Source organism: Bufo gargarizans, chromosome 2, assembly GCF_014858855.1.
Source record: "Bufo gargarizans isolate SCDJY-AF-19 chromosome 2, ASM1485885v1, whole genome shotgun sequence".
Lineage (NCBI taxonomy): Eukaryota > Metazoa > Chordata > Amphibia > Anura > Bufonidae > Bufo > Bufo gargarizans.
The window spans coordinates 260935942-260957831 of NC_058081.1; the positions used below are offsets into that span (position 1 = coordinate 260935942).

The window sequence follows — 21890 nt, forward strand, 5'->3', positions numbered from 1 at the left end:
AGAAAGAATCAAACCTTTAAAACTCTCTAGGAGTTTTTCTGATGTTTCACGAGCCTGAATGATCAAGTCCTGTTTTGCAATTTCAGCTTGTAACATCTAAAATACAGCATAAAAAGTTATTAGGAAGATGCTGTCATCAACACATCGAATTACAGCACATCAGAAATGATAATGTAGAAATACAGCCAAACTATAATGCTATTGTCTTTCAAGTTAAAACTAAAGTCTCAATATTTTTTTCATGGAAACATTCATTTTGTAAAGATCTACAAAATGCTAGGCTCGCTACTCTTCCTATATGATAATTTTGTAGTAGTAGGGGTGTATTCCCGCCAGTCTGCATTACATCGACATTTGTTGCATATTTTCCATGCTGGAAATCCACAGCAAATCCACCTAGTGAGAACATACTTTTCATTCGGCAGCAGAGCTGAATGGATAATCCTACTAATCACTTTCATACCAGTAGTCTAGAAATGCTGTTAATAACTGTTTTAAAGGGGTTGTTCCACGAAGAGGAAATAAGTGTCTGATCGGCGGGGTCCGACCACATTTGGGCTCTTGCTGATCACAAGAACAGGGTTCTGTTCTCCCTCAATTGAATTGAGCAATAGTCACGCATGCACACTGCCGCTCCAGTCAGCATTATACGGCTACCAAAGATAGCCGAGCATTTGTACTCGCCTCTATCCAGCACTCCCATAGAGTTTGATAAAGTAATGGACATGAATGAGTGTCTGCACTCTATTCAAAAGGGGAGCAAGGGCCTGCGTTCTCATGATTTGCGGGGGCCCCCATGGTGAGACCTCCACCAAACACTTATCACATATCCTGTCTTTATGGAAAAAACCCTTTAGATTATTTTGCTGTGTTTCTAGCATGTCTAAATACCATGTGTGCTCTTTTGTTCTGTTGATAATCTGTGCTGGTGGGGTAGGCTCTGGGCAGAAACTGTCTCTTTTTCCATTTCTATTAGCTGGTCTACACTGAGCACTAGGTCACTATGTGGTGTCCTAGTGTCACGCTCTCTCCCATGACAGAGGTGAGAAGATCTGAGACACTGGCGGCATGTGAGGTTATCTGACAGTCTCTCTGTTCTCACTTTGCAGTGTTGTTGTTTAGTGATGACCACACCTCTTGTCAGGTGCAGCTTGTGGTCATTACTAAGGCTCTATTTAGTCCTGACTCACACTGCTTGGTGTTGGTTGAACTGGTGTGTTGTTCCTTTGGATCGCCTGCTCCTCCATTCTTCTTTAAGATAAGTGCATTTTGTTTTGCATTTTGTTGTTCGTTTGTGTGCTTTGTTTTCTAGGCCTCAGGGAAACGCTGGTTCCTTCATCTGGGAGGGAACCAGTAGTCTCATTCCCTTCCACAGTTCCTAGGGATTTCCAGGGTCTCCAGGGCTAAGGTTCCAATGTATGAATATTTCCACCTTCAGGGTCTACTCATACTGGCAGGAGTCAGGGAGAGGTCTAGGGATTCCTAGGAGTTCACCATCCCTCTTCCTTAGCTTTGAGGCCTAGACTGGTTTATTTCCTTCTGTGTGTACTCTGGTGTAATCACCTCCCCATTACGTGTGCCCAAAAACCGCCAGTTTTGTTTGTGCCAGTACAGCGATGGATACTGTTTCTCCACTGGTCGATCATATGCAGGGACTGTCTTTGGAGGTGGCTGACCTTCGCATGGCAATCTCGCAGTTTCAGAGACCACAGGCGGCGTGTTCCGGCAGCGGGAACCAGGTCTGCCCTGAACCAAAGGTCGCTCTCCCGGATAGGTTTACCTGAGGAAGAGACAGCTTTATTCGGTTCAGGGAGTTGTGCAAACTATATTTTAAACTACGTCCCAGCTTTTCTGCGGACGAGTCAAAGAGTGGGGATTATTATTTAGTTACTGAAATGGGACGCTCAGTCTTGGGCTTTTTCTTTGCCGACCGGATCACAATCCCTCCGGTCGGTAGATGCATTTTTCAGAGCTCTGGGACCTATCTACAATGACCTAGATCGGGTCTTACTGGCCTAGACTGTTGCGTGGCTTTCGGCAGGGAGAGCGTTCTGCTGAGTCTTATTGCTCTGAATTCAGGAGATGGGCAACTGATACTGAGTGGAATGACGCAGCCCTCCGTAGTCAATTCTGTCAAGGGTTATCAGAGAACCTGAAGGACGCGTTGGCATTTCATGAATATCCAGAGTGGATATTGGAGGTGGCCATGTCTCTGGCTGTATGTATTGATAGATAGACGCCTGAAGGAGAGATCTAAGGTTCCTCTCGGGACGCACTATCATAGGGGTAGCAGCCTCTTCCGACACTTTGTGTAGGGAGGCACTTGAGCTCATGTCTGATGATGAGCCAATGCAGTTGGGGGAGGTCACTCCTGGACCTGGTGATAAAAACTTTAGGGTTAAGAAAAGACTCTGCTTTTTCTGTGGTAAAGGTTAACGTATTCTGTTAACGTATGTCCTTATGTCAAATGTCAAGGTGAAAAAGAAAAAAAAAGACTAATGTGTTTAGTCCTCTTCTCACTCTTGGTAGTGTGGGTGGGGAACCTGAGAATGTACTTTTGTCATTTACCGGTAGCACCCGATTTCTCCTGCCTGCCAAGATGACGCTAGACTCCCAAACTGTGGGAATTGAAGTATTTATTGACAGTGGGGCAGTGGTTAACCTAGTGGATGGCCAGTTTGTCCGTATGCATGGTTTGACAACAAGCGCATTAGACAAATATTTCGGTGTTTCCGATTTATTCCGCTCCACTCTCACAAAAGTGTTTGTCACAAATGATGCAGGACATTCGCCTAAAGGTGGGAGATTTTCATCAAGAATCCATTTCCTGTTTTGTGCTGGAGGGTCTGCCTGCTCCTCTGGTACTAGGCTTACCGTGGTTAACCATACATAACCCTACAATCGATTGGCAAGCGAGACAGATTCTTGATTGGAGTGATTTTTGCATAGACAACTGTCTTAGCACGTCGCTTTCTGTTGTAACCACTAAAATAGTACCTTCTTTTATTTTTGATTTTTCTGATGCATTTTCTGAAAGTGGAGACCAAAAGTTACTTCCACATCGGGAATATGATTGGCCCGTCAACCTTATTCCTGGAGCTAGGTTGCCCAAGTCTCGGTTGTATAATCTTTCTGAACCCGAAAGAGTAGCCACGCAAGAGTATATCACGGAGAGCTTGGCTAAAGGTCATATTAGACCATCCAAATCCCAAGTGGCTGCAGGGTTCTTCTTTGTTAAGAAAAAGGACGGAACTCTTAGGCCATGTTTGGACTTCCATGAGATTAATCACATTACTGTCCGTGATCCCCATCCCCTTCCTTTGATCCCAGATTTGTTCAATCAAATCATCGGTGCCAAGGTGTTCTCTCTTACTGAGGCTCTATTTAGTCCTGACTCACACTGCTGACCATGCGGTTGATATTTCCTGCTTGATGTAGGTTGAGCTGGTGTGTTGTTCCTTTGGATCTCCTGCTCCTCCATTCTTCTTTCAGATAAGTGCATTTCGTTTTGCATTTTGTTGTTGGTTTGTGCGTTTTGTTTTCTAGGCCTCGGGGAGACACTGGTTCCTTCATCTGGGAAGGAACCAATATAGTCTCATTCCCTGCCACCGTTCCTAGGGATTTCCAGGGTCTCCAGGGCTAAAGTTCCGGTGTATGAGTATTTCCACCTTCCGGATCTACTCATACTGGCAGGAGTCAGGGAGAGGCCTACGGATTCCTAAGAGGTCACATCCCTCTTCCTTAGCTTTGAGGCCTAGACTCTGGTCTATTTCCTTCTGTGTGCATTCTGGTGTAATCCCCTCCCCATTACGTGTGACACCTAGGTGTTGGAAGAGTAAATAAATATGTCTGACTGATTGATGTTACTATACACTTTGAACACTAGGTGGTGCCATACTATAAAAATACAGTGAATGTCATCATTCTTCATTGGATCTATTTTTAACAGCATGTAAATGCAAATATACTTAATTTTCTATTATGTATACAATGAATACATTTAATGGTGTGGTAGTACAGAAACTATTGTTAACCCTATGCCATTATTAAATATGCATGGTTCATTTTTACTAAGGGCTACTCATTGTAGACTACTATCATAAATTTGAGGAATTATAAAAAGTATGTGTAACATTGTGTTAACAGTTTCAAACTGGCAAAAAAAATGATAAACTGCATGCAAAACAAACTATTTTCAGGAGAGCGAGGTAGTAGTAGGTCTAATAAATAAAAAATCCATGGCATTCACCACTCAATAAAATCCAATTTATTATATCCTTTCCATAGAGAGCAGAGGAATAACCCAGTCGAGCAGGATAACACAGTACACATAGAACCAATTTTTGCCCCAACTGCAGGAATCTATGTTCATTAACTAGTTATATCATAGGTAGGACTACACACATAAGACTATGGTATAACTAATAAATAAATACATATAAATTACTACCAGACCGTTTTATAAATCAATATCAATTTATTACATGATTGCAAAAACATATATAAGATACATAATTAAAAAGGAGTATGAGTGCATGGAAAAGGCGACATCATCTGGAGGAAGGACACAGCGGATACAGAGTTCATATATATATATGCACAAATGCAAAAATTCACAATAAAGTGCAATTATATCACATAACAATCAAATGGACAAAGAACAATTACCCATGCTGTGCTCCCTCCAGGATGGCGCCAGCCCCGATGCGCGTTTCGGCGAACCTTCGTCGTGTTTGCAATCATGTAATAAATTGATATTGATTTATAAGCGGTCTGGTAGTAATTTATAGGCATTTAACCCAGTACACAGCCAACAGCTGTTATGTGTCCTCCGATGCGTTCTCAAGGCCTTGAGGAAGTGTTGGAGGACGCAAAAACGGCATCTGGCTCGACTATTCCTCTGCACTGTAGGGAAAGGATATAATAAATAATATATTGGATTTTATCGAGTGGTGAGCGCCGTGGATTTTTCCTATTTACTGGACTTGTTGATGTATGATCTTTCACCAATAAGCACCCACTATTTATATCCATGTGCCCAAGTTGCCTCCTTAACACCAAGACGACTATCTATCTTTAAGTAGTAATATGCATTGGATTTTAGCATTTTGGCATTACCTTCTCCTCTTTGCTGATGCTGCTTTGCCTTGCAATTCTATCCATTCTGGCTATATAGAGGGCACAGTCTTTTCTTATTTCCTTTAATTCTTCTAAGGAGAATGTAACAGATATTCGAGGTACAGGGATATCAGACCAGCAAATGTAATGCTGGAGGAAAAAAAGAATAAACATGTAAGCTCACCTACATATATGCAGCGTGTTCACAAATACAATTTAGCCACATCAAACATAAAGACCAACTAGAACTATAGGCATTGGTACCAACCTTTGGGCAGCAGAGTTTTAATAAATTTATAGTCTTCCCACACGTATAGATTTCATTGGCTAGATGCTTCAAAAAGACTGGCACACAATCTTCCACATCTTTTGAGATCAAAACATATCCGTGAGTCCAGTAATGTTTATCTAAAAGAAAAAGGAAAAAGTAAATGGGGGTGAAACAGAAAACTGAATTTTAAAAGGCCAATTCCACAGGATTCTAAAACTGTACCTCTAAACCCAAGGAAGTCTTCATTCACCTGGATCATGAATTCTTTACAAGTATCTCTTAAAACACCAGTGTAGACCCAATCATAGATAAATCTGGAAAAAGAAAATTAACAAATATACGTTTTATCAAACCTGATATATATACACACACACACACACACACACACACACACAGTGGGGATTCGCTCTGGTAGTTAGAATAAGCGGGCGCAGTACAGAGGCAAAATACAAGTTCTTGATTCAAACTTCAGTGTTTATTCACACATGGTGACAAAAACAAAACGTCACTTTTGCAGCTTGTTACATCACACTAGGGTTGTTGCGGGTATTGAAATCTCGATACCCAATCAATACTTTTGTCCCGGTATCTTTTATTTTTTATTTTTTCGATACTGGCTGCGCTGCTGCCCAGTCTAGTAACTCCGAACATGAGCACACTGCTGTCGGCGCACTCATGTTCTCTCAGCAGCACAGGGGAGAAGGAATCAGTCTCTCCCTCCCCCTGTACCGCTGCCACCAATGAACGGAGAGAGGGGCGGGCGCACTCAGCCACCAATGATAGGACTTTTCCTGGGCCTGGACTTAATTAAGCATTAGGCTACACAGAGCGGCACCCAGAGATGTCCCTGAACTTACTATTATTCCTGGGCGCCGCTCTGTTCGCCCGCTGTGCCCCATTACTGTCTCCTGCTCCATGTGCTAATTACTATCAGAGCAATGGGGAGGAGAAATCAGTTTCTCTAGTGGGCGTTTCTTCTCCCTGGCTGTAGCACTGTCCAATCGCAGGGAGAAGGAACGCCCACTAGAGAAGCTGATGTAAGTGCAGGGACATCTCTGGGTGCTGCTTTGTGTAGCCTAATACTTAACTAAGTCCGGACCCATATAAGGTAGTCTTTAACACATAATACAGGAGGCAGGTGTCGGCAGCAGAATCGCATAGCCGGCACCCTGCCCCTGACAGGGAGCTGCGATCAGCGGCACCTGAGGGGTTAACTGCCGCTGATCTGCTGCCAGTACCCGCCTCCTGTATTAAAGGTTAATTATCATTGGTGGCGCCCCCCAGTATTAGAATAATTGGTGGCGCAGTGCGTCCTCCCCACCCCACTAAAATCATTGGTGGCACAGTGCGCTCAACCCCCCCAGTATTAAAATCATTGGTGGCAGTGGCCACCGGGTCCCCTCCTCTTCATTGGTGGCAGTGGCGACAGAGTCCCCTCACCTCCTCTCATTGGTGGCAGTGGCAGTTCCGATCGGAGCCCCAGCAGTGTAATCCTTGGGCTCCAATCAGTTACCACGGCAGCCAGGACGCTACTGAAGCCCTGGTTGCCATAGTCAGCTCCCTGCTGCCCTGTGCACAAAGACCAGGGCAGCAGGGTGAGTGTGAAGTCCTATTCACCCTGATAGAGCTCTATTAGGGTGAATAGGACAAGGGATGAAAAGATCCCAGGTTCTGGCCCATAAGGGGGGAAATAGTTATTAAATAAAAAGTGTAAAAAAACACACGAAAATATTAAGTATAAATCACCCCCTTTCCCAATTTCACATATACAATATATAAATAAATAAACATATCGCCACGTCAAAAAAGTCCAAACTATTAAAATAAAATAAAAATATATGCGGTGAACGCCGGAACAGAAAAAAAGAAATAAAACTGCGTGATCCGCCATTAAAAAAAAGAAAGAAAATGCGGAATGCACGTGGCTTTTTTTGTTTATTTTTTTCGCGTGGTATCGAATAGTATCGAGTATCGCAATACTTTTTTATGGTATCGAAATCGAATCAATAATTTGGTATCGCAACAACGGCACACCCAATGGCAAGTTAATATAACAAAAAGTCAACTTAGTGGCAGTTCTGCATCAGAAAGTCCAAATACAGGCTTTAGGCGGCCTGTTTCCCTGACGCACAGGTCTCAGCTCTCCAGCCCAGCACAGACCTCAGATTCCAGCACACAGACCTGGCTTCTGAGCCCAGCTGCCTATTTAAGGACAGTTAGGTGCTGCCAAAACCCGGATCGGCACTTAAAATCCAGTCCGGTATTTGACCTCACCTGGCTGTAAATCAGCCCAGCAGCTGCAAGGAAAGTACCTGTTTTCCCAGACCAAACCTCTCATTGTATCACTAAATATATATATATATATATATATATATATACATACACACACACACATACACACACAGTCCTGATTAAAAGTTTAAGACCGCATGAAGAATGGCAAAAAATCTTATTTTACATTGTTGGATCTTAACAAGGTTCCAAGTAGAGCTTCAACATGCAACAAGAAGAAATGAGAGTGAGACAAAACATTTTTTGAGCATTCAATTAATTGATTAAACTGAAACAGGCAGTTTTTTAGCTGATCCAAATTTTAGGACCACATGCCTTTAAAAGGCCAAATCTGTGCAAAGATGTGGACTCATTGTCATTTTCTGTCAGGTAGTCACACGTTTTGATGGCAAAGGCAAAAAAACTCTCCCTTTTTGAACGTGGTCGGGTTGTTGAACTGCATAAGCAGGGTCTCTCACAGCGCGTCATCGCTGCTGAGGTGGGATGCAGTAAGACAGTCATTTGAAATTTCTTAAACGATCCTGAGGGTTATGGAACAAAAAAGTCAAGTGGAAGACCCCAAAAAATTTCATCAGCACTGAGCCGGAGGATCCAATTGGCTGTCCGTCAAGACACTGGACGATGCTCGACCCAAACTAAGGCCCTTACTGGTGCTGACTGCAGCCCCATAACCATCAGACAGCATCTGAGACTGAAGGGCTTCAAAAACAAAAAATGTCTTCAAAGACCTCGTCTCCTTGAACGCCACAGAACTGCTCGTTTGGACTTTGCAAGAGAGCACCAAACATGGGACATTCAAAGGTGGAAGAAAGTTTTATTCTCTGATGAGAATTTTTTTTAACCTTGATGGTCCTGATGGTTTCCAACGTTACTGGCATGACAAGCAGATCCCACCTGAGATGTTTTCTACGCTCCACAGTGGAGGGGGCGCCATAATGGTCTGGGGTGCTTCTTCCTTCAGTGGAACAATGGAGCTTCAGGAAGTGCAGGGGCGTCAAACGGCCGCTGGCTATGTCCAGATGTTGCAGAAAACATTCCTCAAGACTGAGGGCCCTCGTCTGTGTGGTAACGCCTGGGTTTTTCAACAGGACAACGCTACAGTACACAATGCCCGCAGGACAAGGGAGTTCTTCCAGGAGAATAACATCACTCTTTTGGCCCATCCTGCGTGTTCCCCTGATCTAAATCCAATTGAGAACCTTTGGGGATGGATGGGAAGGGAAGTTTACAAAAATGGACAACAGTTCCAGACAGTAGATGGCCTCTGTGCGGCCTTCTTCACCACTTGGAGTAATGTTCCCACTCACCTCATGGAAACGCTTGCATCAAGCATGGCGAAACAAATTTTTGAAGTGATAAACAATAACAGCGGAGCTACTCATTACTGAGTTCATGTTTGGAAGTTGGATTTTCTGGGGGGGGGGGGGGGGGGTTGGGAGGTGTGGTCCTAAACTTTTGATCAGCTGAAAAACAGCCTGTTTCAGCCGTTCGAAGACACCTAAAACATATCTGTTATATGGCAGAACCACGCACAAGGAGCTCTGTACGTTTGGAAAGCTACTCACCTTGTGTATGGTTCACAACTGGATTTTAAGAGCGATAACAAGATGGGGTAATTTTCATTGCTGTTGTTTTCAAGGGCTTCTTTGTAAAGGTATGATAGCAATTTAACACCCTGATGAGAAACAAGAAGAACATAATGTAAAAACAAAGTAACACAAAGAAATCACAAGCTGTCTTGGGGATATGCTTGGTGATGTCCCCTGCACCTCCCAAGCCTCCCCTTGATCACTGCTGGGATTCTTTCTCTCAACTGTACCCTGTGGATATTAGGACAGCACACACCTCTATGGGCACGCTCTTTTGTCCTGTATACATATACTGCTCCACGTCACACATATCCATGCACTACTTCCAGCAGTGCAGCCTATGTGAGGGAGAAAAGCTTTGGAACGATCAAACTCCATCTTCACTGATGAGAACATGGATCCAATGTCCCCTGCAGAAGACGTATGGCTAAATGGAAAGTGTCTATGTGTAGGGTATTCCCTGTTCAAGTCCTAAGACAACAAATGATGGCCATTTCCCTGCATACCCCTGTAAAACTGGCCCAAAGGAATTATATAATAGCACACAGTAATAAGCAATACAGGCTACCTGTGTCAAACAAGTGGTACTGAAGAATATTTTTGGAAATAAACTTCAAAATGCAGGTAAATAAAAGTACAAATGAACAAGATGACAGCACTTAGCCAGGTGACTCACTGTAGGAAAGGAAGGGTGGCTTGTCCTAGTGGATCCTGGACCAACTGTCCCAATGCAGCAAAGTTCAGCTAAATACCTGCAAGGATATAAAATAGGCATAATTGATTGATCAGATAACATGCATGAAAGCTGCAGGGACCACCAAAAATTCATTCTACTGATCCTGATCTAGTAATGGAAAAATAAAATAACCAGAAACACCGGATCTGTCATATGATGGACACCACTGGCCCCCGTTAGTTTTTCGGTAAGACAGTGCAGCATACGGCTGTATTTATTTTTACTGCATTGTCCTAACCCAGGGATGCTCAACCTGCGGCCCTCCAGCTGTTGTAAAACTACAACCCCCAACATGCCCTGCTGTAGGCTGTCTGGGCATGCTGGGAGTTGTAGTTTTGCAACAGCTGGATGGCCGCAGGTTGGGCATCCCTGTCCTAACCGAACCTCCACTGCTAATGTGAACCAAGCCTTAGACGACTGATAAGTGTGGGCCCAAGCTGCATTCCAGCTCTATGGAAGACAGGATGTTCCCTCTATGGCTACATGTTCCCATAGTATAGAGAAGCATAACCTTACTGCCAACCTGAAGGCTCCAGTACAGCGTACTGTCGTTTTCTTTTAGCCTTGCAGTTTGCACAGGATGTCATCTAGGTGTCTATGCCAGTCCTCATCAGTCCCTGCTTCCTTTCATCTCCATACTACCCTATGTATGTCTTTTTCATATGCCGTTAACCTACTGTTTTTTATACCAAATGTTTCTGTACTATTTTCTTATATATGAGATAGAAAAAGATGATAGTCCCCTAAATCTCTGCGCTGTAAGAACTTTTTTTGGGGGTTAGAAAAATTTGCTTGATCCTGCTTTACATGTCATAAACCCATTAGTAGTCACCTTAGTTGACGTCCTAGTTTCCGGAAAAGAAAGCTGATTGTAAGAAGAGAGAGAGTACTTGGAGTTGATAAAACACATGCCCGGTAGTACTGCAGGTATTTTCGCAGGCCACTTTTAAACGCCTGCAAATAGATATATATATATATATACATAAAATGTACCGTAATTCTATGTATTTATTCAAATACACAGCAGAACTCTTCACTTCAATATAAACGGCTATGGACACCTTTGGAGTCTTTTTTAATTGAATTGGCTGTATTATGGATTTAAAAATATATCTGCATTTTATTATTATTATTTTTTTATAAAAATGTTGCTGCTCTTGTTTTGCAGCTCACTCTACCATCTCTAACGTATTGATTAAACACGATGGCGTTTATGCATTATGGGGGTCATTTATGACCAGATATACTTCACTTTTGTGGTGTATATCTGGCGCACATTCTGTTGCATGTCATGTTGCGGCAGAATCTGTGACGTCTTCCCCACTCACGCCAGGTCTAAAAAATGTTGGCTTGGCATGGTCAGAGGAGGGCGGCAGGCCCGTCTAATTCATCATTTTCTACGCCTAGTTTAGGCCTAGAAAATGATCTAAATGTAAGAGAGCACGGAAACGGTCTTACATTTAGAATCAGCGCAACGCCTCTACATAACTTGGGCAATCTACCGCCTGCTATAGGGCTTATTAAGAACGGCGTCTAAAACGCCAGTCTTAATAAATGTGCCCCTATGTGCTTCGTTGTCATATCCGTATTCCCTATGTGAAAAAAATGCTTCATTTATGTTCTGCAGCCTTCACGCATTCTCATACATTACAAGCTGCTCAGTTCCATTCAGTGCCAAATTTATCAAACGTGCGCTCTGACAGCTCTCTCTGCTGTTCTGAACATTCATTTTAAGTTTATTTTATTTGGTTCTATTTGCATCCAGGACAGCTCATCGAGCTTCAGAGAGCTGTGACAGCTTGTCTGACAGATTTCCCACTGAAAGGGACTGCGCAGCCTGCAATGTTTGAGAATACATGCAGGCGACAACAGAGAAAAAGTGCACATTTTTTCACAAAAATTGCAAAAAAGCTTTTAGTTTTTTATCACGTAATACAATAAATGCCAATACAATAATTAATTCACTGCAAAGGAGATCATAGTTTTTAAACTTTAGCTTCATAAAGCTTGTGGTCAGAATTACCTGAAATACAAGGCCTTTATTTTGTGATGAATCAAGAAGTGTCTGCAGAGAGAAATTGCTCAGTCTGGTGTAGTAGGTGCCATAGTCTGCCACTTGTGCCAACAGGTTTCCTATGTTTTCAGGGGACGTCCCAGAGACATAGATGCCCTGCTTAACCAGGAAGGTCTGACTGGACTGCAAATATAGATTACATAGTGTGATGATTGATGCCTTTAGACTATATTACACAATTGCTCTGTGGAAAGTTTAATTGATCTTGGTAAGGCTGGTTTCACACGGGCGTTGCGGATTGGTGCCGGATGCGTTCAGCTTGCATTCAGTGAAACTCGCACTATTTTGCAAGCAAGTTCAGTCAGTTTTGTCTGCGATTGCGTTCAGTTGTTTAGTTTTTTTCCGTGCGGGTGCAATGTGTTTTCATGTGTTTTCCACGCGCGTGATAAAAAAACTGAAGGTTTACAAACAACATCTCTTAGCAACCATCAGTGAAAAACGCATCACACCCGGACTTGCAATGTGTTTTTCACGCAGCCCCATTCACTTCTATGGGGCCAGGGCTGCGTGAAAAACTCAGAATATAGAACATGCTGCGATTTTCACGCAACGCAGAACTGATGCGTGAAAAACAACGCTCATGTACACAGACCTATAGAAATGCATGGGTCAGGATTCAGTGCGGGTGCTATGCGTTCACGTCACGCATTGCACCCGCGCAGAAAACTCGCTCGTGTGAAAGGGACCTAAGGCTTTAACTGTACCTTACAAATGGCAGCATAATAAGGGTGAGTTCAGACACAGCCTTATAATCATGGCTGTTTCTACGGTACATAAATGGGGTCTAGAAAGTCCCATTCACTTAGAACTGCACGGTAGTTTGTTGTGCAGAATCCTTATCAAATACCCGCAACTTTACTGTTCGTAAACTGACGGAAACACTGATTTACCTGGTTGAAAGAGAATGTCGCAGACACAACTCCAATGAGAACATTGAGCACATCCTTTACCAGCTCCGATTCTTTAAGCATCACATGTGCTGGGGACTGCATCACCGTATTAGTGAGGATTTGTAGATTTCCTTCATAAATTTTATACATCTTGTCGAAAGCTTCTCTGCCTGCCTCAGTGAGGTAGGGATCTTCTCTTTTGCCTGGAGGACTACAGCAGAAGTGGTGTGTCAGTGCATAAATCCATCGGAATACTGCATACAGTTTATTACAGCATATGAAGGCAAGGATGAGCTAAACCAAAGAAGCTCGGAAGAAATAGTTTACTTAAAGAGGTTCTCCTATCTGTAGGATAGCTCATCAATATCAGATTGGTGGAGGTCTGACACCATCCACCCCCGCCCATCGATAAGTGCTGGAACTACACAGCTCTGACCATTGTGCAGTGCACGCTGCTGGTTACTGCAGGGCTGCGCCCATGAAAAAACCTCCCAACACAGCTTTTCCAATTCAATTATACTAAAAAGAAGTCAATAAGCATAAATTACACAGAATTATAGGATCAGACTGACTGATAATGTGCAAGTCGTCTCAAATCCAAATCCATTTGCAGACCACAGAGGTAGTGAGCCTTCAAGGCCTTTGGGTAGCAAAACTTAATTTGGTATACATAAAGAAACTATTGAATTTTAAAGAGGACCTTTCACCTCTCCCGACCGGCCTGTTTTATTAGCTTCATGCATTCCCCATGTAATAACAATTCTGGAACATCTATTCTTATGGCTATATGTTATGCCATTCCTTTCTTATTTCTATTAGAAGTTATGAATGAATTGCTAGCAGTCTGCAGTAAGGGTACAGAGGGGAGGTAACCAGTTGGGGGGCAGGGGGTCCCTGCACAGACTGACTATCCAATCAGTGCTGCCATTTTCAGACTGTTCAGGTACACCCCCCCCCAACTGGTTACCATCCCCTCTGTACCCTTACTGCAGACTGCTAGGAATTCATTCATAACTTCTAGTAGAAATAATGAAGGAATGGCACAACATAGCGCCATAAGAATAGATGTTCCAGAATTGTTATTACATGGGAATGCATGAAGCTATTAAAACAGGCCTGTCAGGAGTTGTGAAAGGTTATTTTTAAATTATTTTTTCAGATATTTAAAAGTAAAAAATATGTACAACTTACAATCCTATTCTTTCCCAACAGCGCCGTTTACTTGGACCATATGTGAGGATGGCCTCCCACAGATCAACGTCCGGTGTCGCACTTGGCTCCGACTGAGAATCAGGAGTCATATTTGATGCAGATTGGAACCCTTCATCTTCAGACTGATCAATACTCTGTGGGACCTGGAAGCAAGAACACGGTCACATCTCAGGGGTGGACAGATGATTGTCTTTTGGGAACCCTAATGCCTAGAGACTGGAACCTCAGTCATAGACGAATATGGTACTGGAGTTTTGTTTTTAAGTAATCCTCACTCATTATCTACCCAGAGAACCAAAACTAGTTGTAACCTCAAAGCAATTCTACTTTTTCCTGTGTGCTCTGACCTAGTAATGAATATAATGCCCTGTAACCTATTCAAATGGAAGTTCACAGAGCAAACTACCTCCACTCCATGGACAACTGGAATTCTCAATACAGTCGTGCGCATGAAGCCCGAGGCTTCAGAATTGATAATGGCATCCAGGTTTGTGCATCATACTTAGTATTTCAGGGACAAACTGTTTAGCTGTACAAAGTGGGGGTGTTGGGAAAGTCCGATATCAAGCCATATCATATTTTATTCTTTGTCTGGATGTTGGACAAAATGTATCTATTTGTTATGCATCATGAGACACACAGAAAAATACGTACTTTTATGTCTAATCCAGAGAGGTCAGCACTGTCAGGTACTGGAGGAAAATCCAATTTAATATCCATATCATTTGTTCGGGTGTGAACAAGGGCTCCGAAGAGGGATACACGCGTTTCCTTCTCAAACTTGTCACTGGTGTAAAAGTTCTGGGAAAAGTCACCTATGGCTGGAAGACCAGTACCCGGTGCAGCCTCCATGATCTGAAGAGTACTGTTGATTGTGTTGCTTATGTCAAACTCTTGGTAAGCCAAAAATGCCCCAATGTCAGCTTCAAATACGCTGACATCGTAATAGTCATAGCCTTGATACTGTGGGTTTCGGTCCACATACTTGTTGTTCTGAAAAAGGTCTCGTTTTGGTGGAAGAACTTGAGGTGGACCTGTGCCTGCAAGATCCACTAGAAGCTCTAGTACAGCACAGAGATTTGTGAACTGTTCACCACTAAACTTTTCCACATATTCCATCAACTCCTCCAGACGATCTGCCTCTGAACTCATGCCAGCAATACGCAAATTAAAGGACAGCATTATCATTTTATTTTTCACTGGCAACTTGGGTGTTTTTGACTGCAGCTTACGAGTCTCTTCTTGGTACAAATGGATAAAGAGGGTGTCGTAGGCCAATCTCTTGAGATGGTTTTTGGTTCTCTTCTTGCTTTGGCTTCTAACACCAAGACCAGCTTTCCATGGGAATCCCGTCAAGTGCGATTCGCACAGGTCACCAAAGAGCTGAGTGATGCTATTCATCTTGAAGGCTGCACGGTTATCTCTCAGGAACAGACTTTACCAACTTCATGTTGATGAACCGCATGGATAGTTACGTCTGAAAACACAATGTACAATTATGTATATATTAGCACAAGAAAAATATATATGTGCGATAATATAACCCCCACTGTAAATACAAGGAGTTCCATGAGCCTTAACCCACAAGGCTGCAGGACAAGCCCATTTTAATATCCTTTAAAATCAGAGTCTTTATTCATGCCAAGTTAAAAAAAATGCATACACATGGGACTCGATGCGTTTCAAGCCCCTCCGGGCTTTATTCATGACTAAGAGCCCAGAAGGCCTCGACATGTGTACAGGTGTACGCATTTTTTGCTTAGTATAGATTATGGACAGGATTTATCAAAACCGGTGTAAAGGAAAACTGGTGGCTTAGTTGCCCATAGCCACCAGTCAGATTCCACCTTTCATTTTTCAGAGCTCCTCCACGCCAGTTTTCTTTTGCACCAGTTTTGATAAGTCTCTCCCAAAGACTCTGGTTTGAAGGGATTTCCTATGTGCTGGAATCCAAGCTTCTTCTATTGTGATGATGTTCCAGCATCTTTCCGAAACACGCCATATATCCGCCCACTGAAGGTAATTCGAGCAATTAAAGCTGATCAATTTGGATTTGTCTAAATTCTAATAAGTTACATAATATATAGAAAATTTATAATTTTTGATAGTCAACACTGAGCTGCTGCAGAACCTTTCCAAACAGTAATGTGGTGCTACACAGCTGGCGGTGACTGGCTGAATGGTCATTGACTGTGCGTCAATAGGGACCTGGAAGCAGTGGGGCTGGTGGCTAGGTTAGTATGACTTTTTTACCACTCTAAGCCGCCAGGCAATCCTTTCTAAGGCTATACTCCCAATCTTAGGTGTTAGCGGAATAAAGCTGACCTTGAAGCAAGATGCAGACCTCCTACCAATACTGGGTAATGCAGCATGGTGTTACCCTAAAATATATATTGGGGGATACCCACAATTTACCATTCCCTCATATAATGCTATTATTTAAAACACTCTCACTGCAAGTGTCCAGAATACAATCTGTGGGAGCAGAGCCATTCTCTGAGAACGCCTTGCAGATCTGCAAGGAAAGAATTAAAGGGGTTGTCTCATCCCAGACATTGATGACATATTTCTAGGATATGTCCTACCTACTGGATCCGCAACTCTATCACGAATGGGCCCCCTGAAGAGAAGGAGAGCACACCACGCAAGACAGCCACCCTCCATTCACTTATATGGGAGTTTTATAAATTGCTGAGCGCTGGCTTGGCTATTTCTGGCAGTCCCATGCATGGTGTGCGCTCTGTTTACTGTTATGGGACTGCAGAGAATAGCCAAGTGCACTCGCTTAGCTATTTTTGGAACTACCATAGCAGAGAATGGAGAGGCACCTGAGCATTTGCTGTGTGCTCTGCTTCATTTCAGATCCAAGAGGTGGGACCTATCTGACTTTGATGGCCTGTCCTACAAGTATGCCATCCAAGTCTGAGATAGGCCAACCGCTCTAAAACACTGTGGGGGTCATTTACTATCATATATACACCAGTTTTCTGGTTATTTGCACCACAAGCTGCGCCTTTTCCCTGCTCTAACCAAGTCTAAAAAGTAGGGGAAAGGCCTGTCTCATTTACCATTTTCTATGCCTGTTTTAGGCATAATAAATGGTCTAAATTTAAGCCAGCAAGGAAGCAGTCTTACATTTAGACCAGCGGTGGATGCGCTGAAGTTATATAGAGACCGGCGCCTCTACATAACTTCTGCGGATCCACCGCCAGTGCAAGGGGTTATTTAGACCGTCTAAAACGCTGGTCTAAATAAATGATTTCTTTTAAAACTGAAAACATACCTACGTTTTGTAGATGACGTGTTCATAGTCTGGGAGGGCACGGAAAAAGAGTGCAGTGAGTTCGTTGATTACCTAAATAAAAACGACATGGGCATGACTTTTACCCTTAATTTTGGGGGCAACAGGTTAGAATTCCTGGATGTGGCTGTCGTGGTGGAAGGCGACGAGTTGGTCACGGAGGGTCTTCGGAAGCCCACGGCGACCAACTCCTTGCTCCACCACGACAGCTTCCATCCACGGAGCGTCAAAAAAGCCGTACCATACGGACAGTTTATCAGACTAAGACGCATCAACAGCAAAGATAGTGGCTACCATAGACAGGCGAATGAGCTAAAACAGCGCTTAGTAAAGAGGGGTTACCCCGAAGAAACACTAAGCAGGGATATGGTAAAAGTGGAGAGAAATTTCTCACAGGATAGCCTCTTGAGCAACAGCAATCAGAAATTGGATAGAAGTGCTGACCAGATTGGGGGCACCAGATTTGCGTTCTCCTTCAAATACAGCCCTATGGCTGATCGCATCCGATCAGTCATATTTAAGAACTGGGATGTTTTGAGGAGGGACGTAACTCTAAATGAGCTGACAGGTCAGAGACCCCTCATTTCTTTTAGAAGGAGTCACACCGTTAAGGACAAACTTGTTAGGAGCAGACTTCAAATGGACAACAGTAAGAATTGGCTCAAACGCAACCTTCCAAAAGGCAACTATAGGTGTGGAAACCAATAATTCCCAGAAAAAGAGTATTGAATTTGCTGGTATTAAACACACAGTCAATACCTTTATTAACTGTCGGAGTACTTATTTAGTATACTTATTATTGTGCACATGTGGACGTTTCTACATTGGAAAAACTATTAGATGCCTTTTTGAATGTGTGAGGGAACATTTTAATTCCATCAAGACAGGGAAAGGTTGTCCTAGGTTCATAGAACACATGAGAGTTGCACATGATGGCGACACAGGTTGCATTTCCTTCTCTGGCCTGGAAACCGTGTCCACCCCTCTGCAGGGGGGAGATAGACACCGTCTCCTCCTGCAGAGAGAGGCCAGGTGGATATTGCGTACACAAGCCTTAGGAGAACTTGGACTTAACGACAGAAATGATCTTAGCCCCTTTTTGTAATGTCATACCACACTAAAAGTCGGTGTTCGATTTGTATGTATATCTTGGTTATTGCATGGATTTTGGTTTTATATGTGTCTTACGTTAAATCACCTCCTTTATGCAGACGCAATCCGATTTGTCAGTTCCTATGATGACGGCTTGCGGCAGCATTTAAAGGGAGTGATGTGGAGACACGCATTGACGCACAGCCAGAAGAAGCGCATGTAGCGCGAAACGGCCGCCGCTGATCAATGCGTGCCTTTGAACGTCCACCCCCTGCCTGATGTAATTTGGAACTAATAAAGCTGCTGAAGTTTTTGAATACACACGGGTGAGTGCCGCTGTTTTCACTTTGCTCTTCACCACGTTCATATTTGAATCTTACCTGCGCAGCTGAGCACCACCGACCGTGTGTGTCCTCTCCAGCCGTTAACAGCATACGACTCATGTGTGTTCGGCCGGAATAGTGGTGCCGCCCCCTACCTCACTTGTTACTAAATAAATGACTGCATCTGTATGCTGCCCAGATGCCGGTGAAGGTTTTATGGCTATAATGCTGTGACAACTCTGGCATCCCTGTGATTTCCATGGCTGTGAGCCAGGAATGATTTGTAATTAAGGGGGTATTCCAATAGCGCAGGGATGTCAAACTCGTGGCCCTCCAGCTGTTGCAAAACTACAACTCCCATCATGCCTGGGCATACTACAGCTATCAGGGAATGATGGGAGTTGTAGTTTTGCAACAGCTGGAGGGCCATGAGTTTGACATCCATGCAATAGCAGATTGTCAGGGGTCTGACACACTGCACCCTCGATGCTCAAATGTTTAGGTGTAAAAAACTTGGAGATGGCGGCGCACCTAGGAGACCCCTATGGATCGGTGCACTCCTCAAAGATCACCCAGGTCTAAGAGGTATGTAAATATAGTGTATGGAGGGGCACTCAAATATCGGGGGGCCCACAATTATTTATTTTGCATAGGTGTTATCTCACCCCTACTAGGCTATATAAAATGGGGAGAAGATCACACACCGGATGCCATAGATGTGCTCAGTTGGGCGCGGATTTTTGTTTTGTTTTAAAATTGTTTTTATTGTTTTCCAACATGAAATATAGCAACCACATAAAGGTCATCACTATCTCAAGACCCTGAAAGTATACACATACCCTGAGCATACATCATAAACGTATAATCGTATAGTTGCACATACCAAATAATAACATGCACATTGTTTTCAAAATGACATCCTCTAAGAAAAACGTCACTGTTCATCATAATCTATCAGGTACTTGCGTATCCACTATAAATTTAAGGGCACGGATTTTTGGCACCTGGTGTGGGACTGTAGCTACATCCAATCATTTTGGAGGGGGGTAGTGGAGCTTATTTCTTCCCTGATCCCAGATACTTTGGAAGCTTGCCCAAAGATATGCGTCTTGGGGATAATAGAAGAGGATTCAAGACCACGCTACACACTCACCTTTATTAGGGAGGCCCTTTTTTTAGCCAGGAAAGCTATTGCTCTTAGGTGGATGGCGGACAGGCCCCCTACAGTCAGTCAATGGAAGACCCTTGTCAACAACATAATTCCCTTTGAGAAGATTATGTATTCCCGTAGAGGATGCCCTCAGAAGCACCAAAAGATATGGGGACCCTGGTGCGATTCTCCTCTGACTGCCACGACAGTTCATCTGCACTCTATAACCTAACTTTATTTTATTTATTTTTTTCATTATGGTCATTAACCTGCTACAGTAATGCGGATCAAGGTTCACAGTAGAATGCCACTTGTGGTCGTGTCATCCAAACAATCTCTCTTGTAAAGTGGATGTGTCCAAATCACTTATGGTGCGACCATGTATTAGCAAAGGTATATGGTATAGACGTTATACATTACCACCTGGTGATTCGTCAGTGGTCAAGTGCCTGGCTGGCACTAGAATGCTATACGTTACCGCCAGGTAGGAGGGTGATTGTCGGGTGTCTCCTCTCTCTCTCTACCGTCTGAACTCCCTATGGCGTCCCGTGTGTTCTCGCAATCCTGGGTTCCCACGTGACTTGATGGTATACTGAGGAAGGGGAGGTACCCCAAAATGACGGTATGTTGTTTTCTACTCTGACCAAACTATACGCGTTTCGGGATACCTCCCCTTCCTCAGTATACCATCAAGTCACGTGGGACGCCAGGATTGCGAGACCACACGGGACGCTGTAGTGAGTCCAGATGGTAGAGAGAGAGAGGAGACACCCGACAATCACCCTCCTACCTGGCGGTAACGTATAGCATTCTAGTGCCAGCCAGGCACTTGACCACTGACGAATCACCAGGTGGTAATGTATAACGTCTATACCATATACCTTTGCTAATACATGGTCGCACCATAAGTGATTTGGACACATCCACTTTACAAGAGAGATTGTTTGGATGACACGACCACAAGTGGCATTTTTTCATCTTTTCAACTGCTCCACTGCTGGGCACAAGGTGCTGAAGCTACACTGCTCCCCCATTGTGTAGCGGACAGTGCTGGTAACTGCACCCTTGCTCCTAATGCAATGCACCCACTACACAGTGTGGTCCTGAGCTGCTGATCACTGGGTGGTGCGGAGGGTCAGATCCCTGCTGATCCCCTATTCATTTCTGCAGGCTGGAGACACAATGAATGCAGAATAACAATATGCTGTGCTGGGATGAGGAGACGGTCTAAGGAATGATGGCGATCATCACGTTACATGGTAATATTCCGGTGACCTGTACACTGCACTTCATTGCTCTGCAGCAGACAGATCGTACACGTTACTGTGGCACATAACAGAAATCTCTATGCAGTAATCTTGAGGCGGGCACACGGATAAAAGGATGGCATCCAATCTCATAGACAGAAATACATTTTCTCGCAAAACCCCCAAATGACGTCACAGCCGCCTCTCACCCGCGCACGGATCCGGCATCCCCGCTTCTGATTGAGCCGCCGCGCTCCATTCCTTTCTACTTCCGGTATCTGTCACAGAACTGCAGGGTACTTCCGGGAGCGGCTGCTGGTTGCTTGGTTACAGAAGCAACGCCAGTTCTCGGCCAATAGCTTTTTGTTTATCGTTCGGAGCAGTCCGCTCACTGTTCTACCGGGCAGGAACAATGCTGGCACACAACGTTCCGGCTGCTAGCTCTACCGTCTTCCAGCCTAATCATAATAGTGTCTAAATCCCATTCGCCTTAAGAGATGTGCCCCGAAAAATATTTAGCAGTTTTAACTCCAGCACCTGCATCTCAATTCTTTTGTAATTGCATGTAATTAAAAATGTTGCACTCAGGCGTAGT

The 21890-nt window shown here is 43.7% G+C and overlaps 1 protein-coding gene across 2 annotated transcripts in view; it reads right to left on the bottom strand.

Moving 5' to 3' along the window:
* The window catches only part of TUBGCP6 (tubulin gamma complex associated protein 6), a 70871-nt gene extending 49296 nt beyond the window's left edge, over positions 1-21575 (bottom strand). Inside the window, exons 1-13 of one of the 2 annotated variants that reach the window (XM_044280250.1) lie at positions 21505-21575; positions 17470-17537; positions 14837-15659; positions 14162-14325; positions 12971-13181; positions 12030-12203; positions 10839-10960; positions 9947-10022; positions 9247-9356; positions 5612-5703; positions 5387-5526; positions 5119-5268; positions 15-96 (exon numbers count right to left, since the gene is read on the bottom strand). In XM_044280250.1, coding sequence (XP_044136185.1) covers positions 15-96; positions 5119-5268; positions 5387-5526; positions 5612-5703; positions 9247-9356; positions 9947-10022; positions 10839-10960; positions 12030-12203; positions 12971-13181; positions 14162-14325; positions 14837-15583 — 2068 coding nt within the window. In that variant the 5' untranslated portion in view covers positions 15584-15659; positions 17470-17537; positions 21505-21575. Of the gene's footprint in view, positions 1-14; positions 97-5118; positions 5269-5386; positions 5527-5611; positions 5704-9246; positions 9357-9946; positions 10023-10838; positions 10961-12029; positions 12204-12970; positions 13182-14161; positions 14326-14836; positions 15660-17465; positions 17538-21504 lie in introns of both variants that reach the window. The other variant, XM_044280249.1, reaches the window with a different exon arrangement.
* Between the last annotated feature and the right edge of the window lie 315 nt (positions 21576-21890).